We start from the raw sequence: 13,786 nt of genomic DNA, 5'->3' as shown, positions 1-13,786 counted from the left end.
AATTCCGCATTTGTGTGGTCGCCATTCACTACCTAAATTTCAAGTTTTAATGTACATAAATCAATATATGGCCATTTATTTATTACTTCCTATGTTTTACAATAATATAAACTGAACAATTTAACTAAGATAACGAGTTAGTACTTCAGAAACTGAAGTGAACCAGAACACGGCCGAGTATTCGAAATTCTGGAAACTGAGTTATGGCAATGAACTATCAAATTATATAGATTTATTTATGATTGATTCAACTTGGGTCTAAATGTGACCAATGAAAGGGAATAGTACATTTCTTTTATTCTTAATTTATTTTATTATTTATAAGGCATAATTTTTCTTTTCCATTCTTTTTCATTCCTTTTATTTTAAAAGAATATAGAACAATTTTTTCCTCGGCAAAATTGATAAGAAATAATCTTCTTCTTCATTCTTATAATTTCATTCCTCGGTATTTTTTTCCTACTCACTCGTAGTGTTTCTATTATGATCACCACTTATACTCTATGGGTGTAATTGGTAAAACAATTTGGAATTTTTGGAATTGAAAAATATGGAATGATAAGAATGAGCAAAAAATGGAATGAAATTCATTCCTTTCATTCATGATCAAATTTGTTATGGAATGATTCTTTTTGTATTTTATCTATTTATTTTTGGAATTGGTGGAATGAGTATTCCATTTCATTCTTTACAAATGGTGAAAAAATTTATGGAATAAGCCATTCCACATAATTCCATTCCAAAAATTAACAATTCAGTTGCAGCCTATATCTAATCTAGATAAATTTTAATAAGAATACTTTTTCTTAATCTTCGTGCTTCTAGTTAAAATCATCATATTATGGAACAAAGTAAATATCCTTTTTGATTACTTTATTTAATTACAGATGGAAAGGCAATATTCAACAACATAAGGTACCAATTTACATTAATGCTCAATGGTCGTTCTGGAAAATAACCCCTTTAGTTTCAACACCTGAGGAAGACAATAACTCTGCCTCCAAAATATACCAAACACACATGAAAAAAAAATATATATACCAAACACACGTGATACTGCACATGTGAAAAAAAACTTTAAAGAGTGATACAACAACTGTAAAACGGCAGCAAATCGAGGTAAATGGTGTCGTTTCAAACTCCACAGCTGAACTATTGGCATTAATGTGTAGTCAGTTACTAAAACTTGAAATAGGACTAAGCCATTGAGAGTCTCAAGTTCCTTACAAGATCCTCAAGTGCACAAACTGAAAAATCTTTCCCCATCTGAAATAGAAAAATATTAACTATTTTGTTAGTATTTTTATATAAACATCAATTTAGATAACTGACAATACATCGACTATGATATTTAATATATATCATTTGCAAATGAGAATTGTTGTTAGATGCATCACCTGTGCAAGGACTGTGATGTCCAGGGTGGAGTCTCCGAATGGCAATACAATACTATTTTCGATGCGCAATTGAAGATTCTCAATTGTGTTTAGTATGTTAATCATGCACCCTTTGCTCTTCTTGCAGTGGATTCGGATTAAAACTTCTTTTTGGACTACTTTAGCCTCAATTTCTGGCAACGGTTGATCAAACTTCTCATGATATGAAGAACAAGAAGATGATTGGTGAGGTTCCTGGTCGATGAACACTTTAGATTTCTTCACAAGAATCATGGATTCCATTTCTCTTCTTGCTTCTTTCTCTTCCTTGAGTTTTCTTATTTGTTCTTGGAGTTGTTTCACACGTGAAATCGCGTCATCAAGAACCGTAATCTTGTCCGCCTGAAAAACAAAATAAGATGTTGAATATTCTCAAAATCAATTGACAATAACTTATTGATTTAAAAAATCGCACACTGAAGATTTATAATAAAAACGAAAGTACAATATTTATCACTAATATTAACACTTTAAGTTTGTTTCTAGATAGTACCTTCTTAAGACCGGGAAGAAGTGCTGAGAGGGCAATGAATTTTTCAGACAGCTTCTCACGACGCTTTCTCTCGGCTATTACATGTTCTTTGGCGAGAACAGGAGATCTTGTGGTAGAAGAAAATGCTTTTCTTTTGCTTCCACAGCTAGCCAATCGATCCATAATAATGTCTTCCTCAGCTGTAGAAGAAGAAACATTACTAGAGAAATCGAAAGAAATAACTCGTGGTTTGTTGTTGATCTTCATCATCTCCTTCTCCGCAGGGTTTGGCTTCCCTTTGAGGAAATCAAGATGCATTTGATGATGAAAATTTGATGAAAACTGAGCTCTTTGTGTATGCATGCTCGCTTCAACAGGTGTTACATTCATCTCTTCGTAAGTATTAAAGTCGAAATCGATGTTTTCAAGTGAGAAGTCGGTTAAGAAGAAGTCTGCATCCATGTCGGAATTGAGCAAGAACCGAAGTCAAGACAAGATTGTAAAGACAAATCGAGAGATGTGTTTGTTGTTTTGTCCTAAAGGTTTGCGAAAAGAAAGTGTTTTCAGGTGCTACTTTATATATTGACAACTAGACGCGGCATAGCTTTTTTTTATTTTTCCACTCCTTTACTACGTTGACCAGACATAATGCATAACACGTGATGTAACTGATCGAAATAAATTATATGATATGATTGAATTTATAAGTGGTCTTTTTATTGTTTGCATAATTTGTTGGTTTCTAGAGGTCTGAGATGTTTGCCGCGTCAACAAGTAAGGAAAAAACGGCGCCATATTTTTTTAAAAAAATTATTGAATAAAAAACTATATAGAATTTAATAATAGATTTGGTTTTTAATCTTATTTTCATAAATACGAACACATGCATAACGCACGTATAGTGGATGATATATTTCCCTCTATTAACAGAGATTTTTTTGGTATAATCCAGATACTGGACGTGTTAAATATTAAGGGAAGCTCCTGACTAGAATAGAATGCATACTTATTAAGATTAAAGATTCTTTAGTTAATTTAAGAGGGGGCTGTGTCCATATGAACGGAATTGTAGAAAACAACCGAATAACATTAATCAACCTGATCAAGTTTAAGTGTTTAACCAAACATGACTTATAGCTAGAACAAGAAAACAAAACAAAAAGCAAGGCTTTTTTTTCTTGAACAAAAGCAAGGCTTTTTCTTTCTTGAACAAAAGCAAGGCTTTTGCATTAATTTATCATCGTTTCTGTGCGGGGAACTAGAAGATGTAAATTAAAGAAAAAAGAAGATATAGCATCACTTTAAGAAATTGATATTTTAAGTTTCTTGTAATTAAACAAGATTAATATTGAGCTTTTTACATTTTTTTTTAGCTTTTTACGTTTTTACTGGTTAATGCTAATAGTGTAACTTTAAAAAGTATCTTAATCGCTATGACTGAATTAAGAAAATGAATAAAACCATTTCCAATGTAAAACTTTATCTTTATCTTTAAAATGAAGCAAATCTACAATAGATTTTAGTTTTACTTCAAATTAATTTTATTTTTTAATAAAAATAGTGCAATAAACAAACAAAAAATGTATTATTCAATTTACAAAATAGACTTAATTTTTTATTATGGAATAGAAAATATAATAAGGTTAAATTAAATTTAATTCTAAATTCTATTTTAAATAAATTAAATAGAAATAGAATAGATTTGGAGATATTCTAAGAACTGAAAGAACAAAGTACAACCACATGTATATATGTGATTTATTAACCGTTCTATTGGTTAGTGTACTGGTTGACACGTAGTGAGAGTATAACCCTAAATTTTAAAGACCCATTAACCTAGGCCGAAGTAGAAAACCTAAACTGAAACTGCGGTTCAACAAGACTCATGTGCCACTATAAATAAAATGTCGACAGCCTTCATTGGCTCAAGATATATCAACATTGGTCCAATATGCAAATTATCGGTTGTACAAAAGTATTTAATGTTGATAATGATTGTATGCATCAGAAAATTATAAATAATTAACTAATAAATACTTTTTAGTATGTTTTTATTGCCGGATAATTATGTTGTTAATTACATGTTATAACAAATTATTATAAATGATTTTACTTCGTTGACAAAAAAAAAGATTTTACTTTGAATAATTATAAATGTATTATAAAAATTCATGTCTAACTACACTATTCTGAATATTTTATGCAATCATGCTTAACAGTATTAATTATACCATACTAAAAAAAATTGTAATCATTTTCTCTATTATTTTGTATAATTTTACCTTTTAGTAAAACTCAAAATTTATACCTCCTAATATAAGTATTAATCAATTATTAGTCAATTCTCTGAATTAAGAAGCTTCTACAAATACTTTCAGGTATATATTTAAAAAATACTAATTGAGAATTACAGAACCAGTGAGCATAAAATACATATTCCTAAATTACGCATTTACCATTCTTTTCAATAAATTCACCAAAAATTAATGAATATTATAAGTTTTATCATTATTTATTAATGATATTTCTAATTAACCTTTTTAGAGCTTTCTTATATATTAATTTTTTTTTTCAAATATATTAAAAATATTCTTAATTTAATATGTATCATTTTATACTAAACATTTTCATTAGTAATTCAAAATAGTAATTTTAAAATAAAAAATTATTAAACTTCATATTTTATTAATTTATCCATTGCTATTAAAAATACATAATAGCTAAAAGTCTACCTTTAATTAAAACTAACGAACATTCAAAAAGATCTTTTTAGTAAAGCGAAAGTTTATTTTTCAAAAAGCAAAAAGAGAGAAAGTTCAGGTCCTGCAAAGTCTTACTAATCTGTAACGCGCACTTATTGGGCTTTCTTTGTGTTTGTCAACAAATACGTGAATAACGTGTAAATCAGCACGTGATTCTGGTGTTGATTTGTGGAGTCTATGGAGCTTCATTATTATTTCCCACTCGGAAACAACGCAGACCAAGAAAAAGTCCCTAAGCCTTGAATCTTTAACTCTGTCCTTCTATTCCTTCCGTCCACCTAACAACAACTCAATTATTATTTTTGGGAAAAGTTTATATTTTAACTACTACTTATTTTTTAACAAAGTATCATCAGATCTATAACATATACTCCCTCCGTTTCATAATACTTGATGTTTTACTATAGTGCACAAAGATTAAGAAAATTGTATTTTTTAATAAAAAATATTTTAAAGATATAATTTTAAAATCAATTAACCAATATTAAAAAAGATTGTGAAATATAATTGGTTGAACAGTTTCCAATAAAGTTAAAGTAACCTTAAAATCTTAAAACTTCAACTAATTTGAAATAAAATTATCTTTCTAAAACATCAAGTATTATGAAACGGAGGGAGTATTTATTAGCAAAGACAACAAAAAAACTGTATTATTTATCATGAGTGTTTTATAAAGTAGTATCTTAACTATAAAAATTGGAATTTTAGAAAATAGGTGTAGAAACAACGTAATTATCTTACAATTGATATATGAAATTTTCCAAACCATGGAATAATTCTAGAGGGGGCATATACTGCCATCTGTTGACTGATAACTATAACTTTTCCTGATAACTAAACTTGTTTTCTTTGCCGTGTAATTATTAAGAAATAGCTTTGTTTAATGCAATTCGGTCCAATAATCAAAACCTAATGTAATACTCGTAAAATATAATCATTAAAGGCTATTAATTTCACACTATCTTTGGATAGTAACGTAAACCCAATTTGAGTTAGTAGTTAGAGTTAGCTAGAGGTATGAGTTTCACATTGGTTGGTTGACCTAGCGATGTTGACAAGTTTTCGTGCAAGATTTTCGATGATTAGTATAATTTTATTTAATTAGTCTTTGCATATGTAGGCTGTGAGTTGAACCTCATACCCTTTGATCAAAAAGAAACCCTCATACCTAAAGGTGTCAAGTTATTTTTGCTCTGAAATAGAACCATAGATATTTTTTACATGGTATAACCAGTTTACGGCAATATTAAATCATCCTTTTCTGTTCAAATGTTGGCTCGAAATGGTCGGGCATTTTTGAAAATTTCATTTAAAATAAATCAGGAAATAAGACAGAAGATTGTGGGCAGTCAAAGAAAAAGGAAGAGATTGTGGTTTAAAGTTCAAACTTCGAACCCTAAGACATTGTTAAATCAATGTAAAATCAAACCAATTAAAGAATATTCTTAGATATGTACGTCGTACGATCGTTAAACTTTCCATCTATCATTTGGGTGAGACTTTTCAAAAAGAAAGTGGGATTGTGAAGAAATAAAGAAAAGGGATCACTATTAGAAGGAAAAAAGAATTCAGCTTTGTAAAAGGTAAAGGGCTTTCTGCAAAAAAAAAAAACTTTGAAGGTGATTTACTTTTTTTTCCATATCAAACTGCGAACTCGAAAATCTATAGGTCAAACTACGAAGTGACGATCAACCCGCGATATCTCAGTCATGTATAGGTGTATAAGAATGTATGTATTTTAATTGAAATCAAAACGACATTGTTTTGAACAATTTCTATTTTTGTAAAAAATGAATTACTAGCATGGAATCCGGGTCCTTAGCTAAACCAACGGTAATCATACCCGTTTATTCTAGTGTGTTTCTTTGATTAAACATCCAACACATATTTTTTAATCTGCTAAATTTATTTATTTTCTTCTTCATCCTCGTTGCTCTGCACATGATTTTCGAGGTACAACATGAACTAAGGTTTCAAAAATTCGCAACAGTGCAATCAGATCCTAAGTTTTTCAATATTCAGTTTCAAAAACTTATGTAGTGAGAGCAAGCATGATGAGCGAGATCTCGAGAAGATGAAAGAGTACGAGGTTGGAGTGAAAGAGCAGTATGGAATCGGAAATCTCCACAACTCCTTCTTCGTCCTTAGGGCTGATTCGACTGACGAGGAATCGGTTGACTGAGGAATCGGTTGACTGAGGACATCTCCAACCCAACCCCATTTTTTCCTCCAAAATGGAGTAAAAGTGAGTTTGGAGTAGAAAATGCTTCAACTCCACTTTATTTCTCACTCCATAATGGAGTTTACTCCATAAATCTAATTTTTTTTTGTTCATCACTCCATTATGGAGTGAGAAATGGAGTGGGGTTGGAGCATTTTTACTCCATAATCACTTTTACTTCATTTTGGAGAGGAAAAAATGGTGTTTTACACTAGAGATGCTCTGATGTCGTCTTGTGTCGGAGGGAGTACAGAGAAAAGAAGAGGAGAAAGAAAAAAAATAAATAAAAATGAATGTGTTTGATTTTTAACAAAAAGAATCACGATAGCAGAAACGGTACATGACTACACTCTTCGTTTAGCTAATACCAGGGTTTGATACACTCTTATACACCTATACATGACTGAGAGCTATATTGCGGGTTGACTATCACTTCGTAGTTTAACTTGTGGATTTTTGAGTTTTTGGTTTAATATGAAAAAGTCATTTTAGAGGAATTTTTTTTTTTGCAGAAAACCCAATGGTAAGTTCTTATAAGTAAGTCTGAGTAGAACTTTTTTTTTATTAAAGGAAAGGGTTAAACCCAGATCTATTAAAGACACAGACTTAACCCTCAGGTAGGAGGTGCAGTCTACGAATAGACCCTCTCCCGGGTATTCAAATGGGCTGAAATACAGTAACCCATATCCGTATATCCGTGTAAAGTGACTAGGAAAATGTAACTTAGTTTCCCATAACAGGTAGATCGAACCTGAAATATAGTGATATCCCAAGTCTTTTTCCTTACCACTTGACCACAAGCTCCCCGTCTAAAACTTTATTTTTTTTACCATCTTAGTATTATATTAAAAGGCCAAAGGCCATAAAATACAAACATTAAGAAACACATAAAGCCCAACAAAGCAGAGCTGAGACAACCAAGGTTTTAAAGGCCACCCGCTAGCCCATTAACATGGGTCACCAACCCACTGGCCTAATTTACAAGCCCAACGAGACCCAACAGAGGATGATCACATTCCTTCGACATGTGTACATCACGTGGCAAACAGATCTACCACGCGTCCAAGCGATAATCACCCAACTTCTCCGGCTTCCGAGACATCGCCACGACTTCTCTCCGTCGTCGGCACCGGAACCGGGACAACCACAACCACCGAAACCCTTAATCCAAAGCTCAACAACGATCCATCATCCCTACACAAGATCTACGCCAACACCAAGGAATAAAGCCGCCTACCATCGATCCTCCATCACCAACATACAGCATGCGGCAAATGTAGTCAAATCGAGAGGCAGAGTTGTGAATGAAGCGCTTAGACGTAAATCAACAAACTCGGTATAAAACCGAGTACAAAATCGACGGTAGCGATGCAGAAAACGCCACCGATTCCCGAGAAAACCTATAGCCGGAGATGGAGATGCTGAGGAAGCCACTCCTCCCGGAATCACAAGCCAGAAAAGCCGATGGTACAAGATCCAACGCTTTTCGGAGTCGAGCCGGACCACCATCGAAGATAGAGGTGCGTAGCCGGAAACATAAAGGAGGAAGAAAGGAAAAGGGCCACCGCGACGCTCTCACTCTCAAGATAATTCTGGAGAGAAGGGAGAGAGTCTACCACCCTTTTTTAAACTATAAAAGCTTATCTTCCCCGTCTAGAACTTATTTTTCAGATATTTTCTTTTTAATTTGCAGACAGTTAGTTAGAGAAAAATAATATCGATTATTTTCCTTACCTTTGATATTATCTTTGAATATGGTGCAAATGATCAAAAGGAGAATATTCCGAGCACGAGATAGACTATTATTTTTGGAGAGAAGAGAGCGAAGAGAGAGAAAGTGGATCTAGATTCCGGCGGTCGGTCGGCGCATGAGCGTCCGTCCCGCCGCCGGAGTCTGTTTTTCCTTGAGAACAAGTCACTAGCGTTCACCTTTCCGGGAGACGGAGGCTAACAGAGCTCCGTCGACGCCGCTTCTTGTCGCCGGGCCGGGGAAGCTCCTTCAGTTCCGCCGGCGTTGGTTCTTGCTTCCGGGGAGTGAGGGCTCTCACAGCTTCACGCCGCCGGCTTTTGGCCCTAGTCTTTTAGGGTTTCGTTTTCTTCCGTTCTGTTTTTTTATTATTGGTTTCTCTTTCGTTTTCTTCGCGTCTCTGCGGTTTTAGTTCTTGATCTGGTGGTTTTGAGATCTCGTCGGTGGACGGAGATGTTCTCAGCATGCGACGACTATCTTTTGGGTTGTTGGGGTAAAGGACGGCGGACGAAATCGCGCAGTGGCGTTTGATTCTCTCTGGAAACGGTCGCCTTTGAGATCGTAGATGCTCGTGGTTGGTAAGGTGTGGAGATTCGGAGATCCGGTGTGTCCGGTGAACCGACGGTGAGTCTCTGGTGTGAGCTAGTATCGGTGGTGGCGTGAAGGTCTGCGCGACACGTGTCCCTCATCGATGAGGATGATCACACGTGTCCGCTCTCTCTCTGCTTTGCAAGATCGGCGGGGCGGCAAGCGTTGGTACCACCGGTTTAGCTAGGGTTTTCGTTGGTTTAGTGAGTTTGGGCGGTATGCTTGGTTTGGGTTGGTTTGTTGGGCCTGAATTCGATGGGCTTTGTAATTTGTTAGGTTTTTGGCCCGTTTTAATATATTTTCTTCGACGGAAAAAAAAATGGTGCAAATGATCATCTCAAATGCCATCTGCCAAACGTAGTTATGAATACGAGGGATATATTACTTCAAATGGAGAAGAAGTTATGATGCCATGTCGATGTCGACATCTATAGATTTTTAAATACTGTGTGCTAGATAAATTATATATCATACTGTCTTGTCAACTCAATTTGGTTCAGAGAACGACCCAAAACGGTTCCCAATGTCTGTTGGTATCAAATTCTACCAAGAGCATCTCGAGAAAACACTCAATAACTTCAAATATAATTTTTTTTTATTTTTCGAAAAAAAACTTTAAATTTTAAGTTTTGAGTAGTGAAATTTCAAATATAAAATGATATTCTTCAAAATTTCAAATTTGAAATTTCATTTTTATTGCATTTTAGTCCTTACATTTACATATTATATTTATAATTCTTTCATATAACTAAGGCCTTATTACGTTTTGCTATATCGGATGCTGCATCTGGATGGAACTGTTCATGTCGTTTGTTTAAACACTGTTGAATCAACATCTAGATGCAGCATGTCGATAAATCTAAATATTTGAGATGCAGAAAATGTAAAGTTTAGATGAAGCATTTGTTTTGCAAAATTTAAAAGACTTCAGTACTTTTTAATACAATATTAAATTTTGATCCGCGTTCGAAAGCACGGTTTTTTCTTTGAATTGTATATAAAGTTTGTGAATTATTATTTTGAAATTTTATACATTGTTATGTTACAAAATCATATGATATTGAAAAAAAAAATTGTTTTAAGTTATATAATTCATGAATTAGTTTATTTAATATTTTGTATTTATACTTTTATATAACTTTTTAGGCATGAACATTTTACCAAATCTGAAAAACCAAATTGAAATCGACCAGTTGATATAGGTGTCGTTTGGGGTCCAGCTTTACATTTTCAATTTTTTTGAACCCACATGTTCTTTTTCGAGTCAATATTATACCCGGGACCTGGTTGAGTACCCAAATACTTGAAATATTTTGTGTATATTAAATATATTTGAGGATTTTATTATATGAATATGTTTTGGTATTACAAATACTTTTTTAAGTTTTGGGTTTATGTTTTCGATTTTCCATTTAGGTTTTCGATTTTCATTTCAATTTTTTAAAAGTATTTTGGGTATTCGGAAATTGGCATTTTTATTTATTTCTCGGATCATAACGAATCGGTTCATTTTGGGTCTTTTTGGATTTTTCAATGTTTTCAGGCATTTGTTTGGGTTTTTGGGGTATTTTTTCGTGTTTCAATATTTTGGGGTTTTAAGTATTTCAAGTCTTTTTGCATCCTAAATAATCAATCCAATCGAGACCCGCTACATACTCGAATATTACAGGGATTTTATAGATATTTGAATTATGGATTGAAGTCGACCCAAATCCAAAAAGTAACCAACCCAAACTTGAACCAAATATATTTAAATACCTAGTTATTTTCAAAACTTTTAGATCCAAAATGAACTGATCCGTACCTACCCGAAAACCCCATGCTCATATCTATTCTCTTTATTATAATTTGTGTGCATTTTATAAAAGTTATATTTGTTGAACCGATGAAACATAAGATTTATTTGACATATTTTGACTAATTTAATAGTATAAATTTGTCAGGTTTTTAATAGTTTTAAACTTATATTAAATAACAAATTTTATAATAAATAAAATTTTAAAGGTAATTTAAAGTAAAATATATATTTTTTTCTAACAGATGGTTTGATTCGTTAAATTTAGTTTTGTAAATATTTGGAACTATATAATTAGTGACAGATATTGTTGTACTATACTAAATAATATATTAAATTGATCTTCGATTAAACTTGATATGAATCTGGATGTTGCATATGTCTGATGCATTGTGATATAGTATAGATAGGAACAGGTTTTGAAAATCAGAAGTGGATAAAATAATGTAACTGTTGGCAGGCGATGGAGGATGAATACTTTTAAAAAGGTTAGGTTATGATTTTTGTTAACCGATTTTCATTTGAATAGTTAAATGCTGGTCGTTATAATTTCTGTGTAATCAATGTTCATCTATCTTATTAAAACAGAAACATGTGGATTTTAAAAGTGGACTTTTTATAGGGATAATTTGCAAAATACCCTATTTAGGATTTGAAATTTAAAAACTGTATTTTCTATTTTATTTTTTGAAAAATACACTTCTTTAATTATGAAATGACTTGTTTATCCAAGATATTCCAGTAATTAATATATTAATTCGAAATTAATATAGAAATTCGTAATTAATAAAAAAATATCATTAAAATTATTTTGTTTAAGATAAATATGTGTTGAAATAAATATGTTATTTTATCATTTTAATTTTACAATATGTGAATTATGATTTGTTTTGACTTTATCATGAAGTTTATACATATTTTCCTTTATTTTATTTTTAATCTATATAAACAAGAAATAGCGAATTACGTTGTTAAAAATACAAATTAGGTTTACAAATTTTCATCTTCTTTGGAATTGTTATTTATCTGAATTAGGTTTACAAACTAGTTTTCATAAAAACAAATTAGGTTTACAAACTGGTATTTGATTCATGAAGCAACAAACCTCTAGAGAGATAAGAAGAAGAATCTGTGAAAGGAGAAAAAAAATTCAAAGATGGAGAAGAACTAGAAGGAAAGAGACGAGAGTAGAAGACGCCATCTTGTTTTTTTTTTTTAAACAGTAAAATATTGAAGTAAAAGAAAACAGTAAAATATTTAAAATATATTTTGTAGATTGTGTAATGATTTTATTTTAAAAAATCAATTTTAAACAATTTATCTGATTAGAGAAATACTAGGAATGGGCAATTATGTAAATTTATATATATCTAAGTGTATTTTTCCAAAATCTTAAATAAAGGTATAATTTTCAAATTATTTTCTTATGGGAGTGTATTTTTCCAAATTTTCCCCTTTTTATATCTATCTTATTAAAACAGAAACATTATAACTTTTTCTAGGTAGATTTTTAAATTGGACATCACATTATTATTCTTAGTCTAACTTTTCATTTAAATATTTCCCTAAAAAAATCAATATTAACCATCTATCATTTAATTCCACTATAAGATCTATGTCTTACATTATATAAATATATTTAACAAAATATCTATTCTTTCGTTTAAGTATACTAACATTATCATATTTATATTATATCGTTAGTACAAATATAACAATCCTTCTCTTTTGTTATAGTCAAATGAATACAATAAATGTTTCCAATATAAATATCACACGAGTCTGAATTCTTAAAAATAAAAATATAAATAGATAGAAATAAAAATAAATATTACACATGTTATTAAAAATACAAATATTATAAGAGTAGGTTGACAAAAAATATTAATATTACACGAATCCTTAGCCTGTCATTATATAATTTTGACTATCTTGATCCAGTTATCTCCTAAACCAATCGATTCAATTAACCAAATAACTTAAGAACATGTTTCCTCCCATCATCAAACTATAATTATCTTAAACACAAAACCTCTTTGAATTAAAAAACAATTATTTGGCATCAAATAATGATGAATCTTTAAATTTTAAATAGCTTGATACAAAACTTTTGAAACTCAATACTAAAGATATCAGAATATATTTTCTTTGATGCTAAAATAATCAAGGTTTGCTTTGAATATACACTAAATAGAATATACTAATCGTATACTATTATTTCAATAACAGAAACATCAATTTATACTTTAAAAAATCGGTTGCAGGAAAACCTCTTCACCAAATTGAGTCTACTAGGCCTAAAATCTCGGTTACAATCAAATATTCACAATCAAATTGCCAGATTTGATAAATCATGAATATGAAAAATCTCATTTTCCAAGTTTATTCTACTATACCTAAAATTTCGGTGTCATGATATTTTGTATTTATTATATGTAATTTAATAGATTAGAGAATATTCATTTCCTCCCACTAAAATGTGTATATAAGTATTTGCATTCACATTCATCATTCATTGGACAATCAAAAAACATTCAGAAAAAACTCTTAAAAAGCACAATGTCAAAATCAAATCGTATTGGTTAATATTATATTAGTATTTTTTCACCGCACAGTTATATCTCTTATACGCCAACTAAAAACTATTAATACAAAAAACAGTTTTAACATTGTTCTTAAACAATATTTTTTGGACAAACTCGAAATTATATAAAACCACATTATGTAAAAAGGACAAACTCCAAATTGTATTAACTATTATAGAA

At 31.1% G+C, this 13,786-nt stretch overlaps 1 protein-coding gene across 1 annotated transcript; it reads right to left on the bottom strand.

The window, feature by feature from the left end:
• Positions 1-839: 839 nt before the first annotated feature.
• On the bottom strand, positions 840-2,439 carry LOC108851776 (transcription factor bHLH19). The gene is made up of 3 exons (XM_018625243.2): positions 1,930-2,439; positions 1,398-1,778; positions 840-1,266 (listed from the first exon to the last, which is right to left on the bottom strand). Exons 1-3 carry the CDS (start codon positions 2,368-2,370, stop codon positions 1,198-1,200), a joined length of 891 nt encoding a protein of 296 aa, XP_018480745.2. The 5' UTR covers positions 2,371-2,439; the 3' UTR covers positions 840-1,197.
• Positions 2,440-13,786: the final 11,347 nt, after the last annotated feature.

Source organism: Raphanus sativus, chromosome 4, assembly GCF_000801105.2.
Source record: "Raphanus sativus cultivar WK10039 chromosome 4, ASM80110v3, whole genome shotgun sequence".
In the NCBI taxonomy this organism is placed as follows: domain Eukaryota; kingdom Viridiplantae; phylum Streptophyta; class Magnoliopsida; order Brassicales; family Brassicaceae; genus Raphanus; species Raphanus sativus.
The sequence above is the reverse complement of the archived record's forward strand: the minus strand, read 5'-3'. Positions and strand labels throughout refer to the sequence as shown.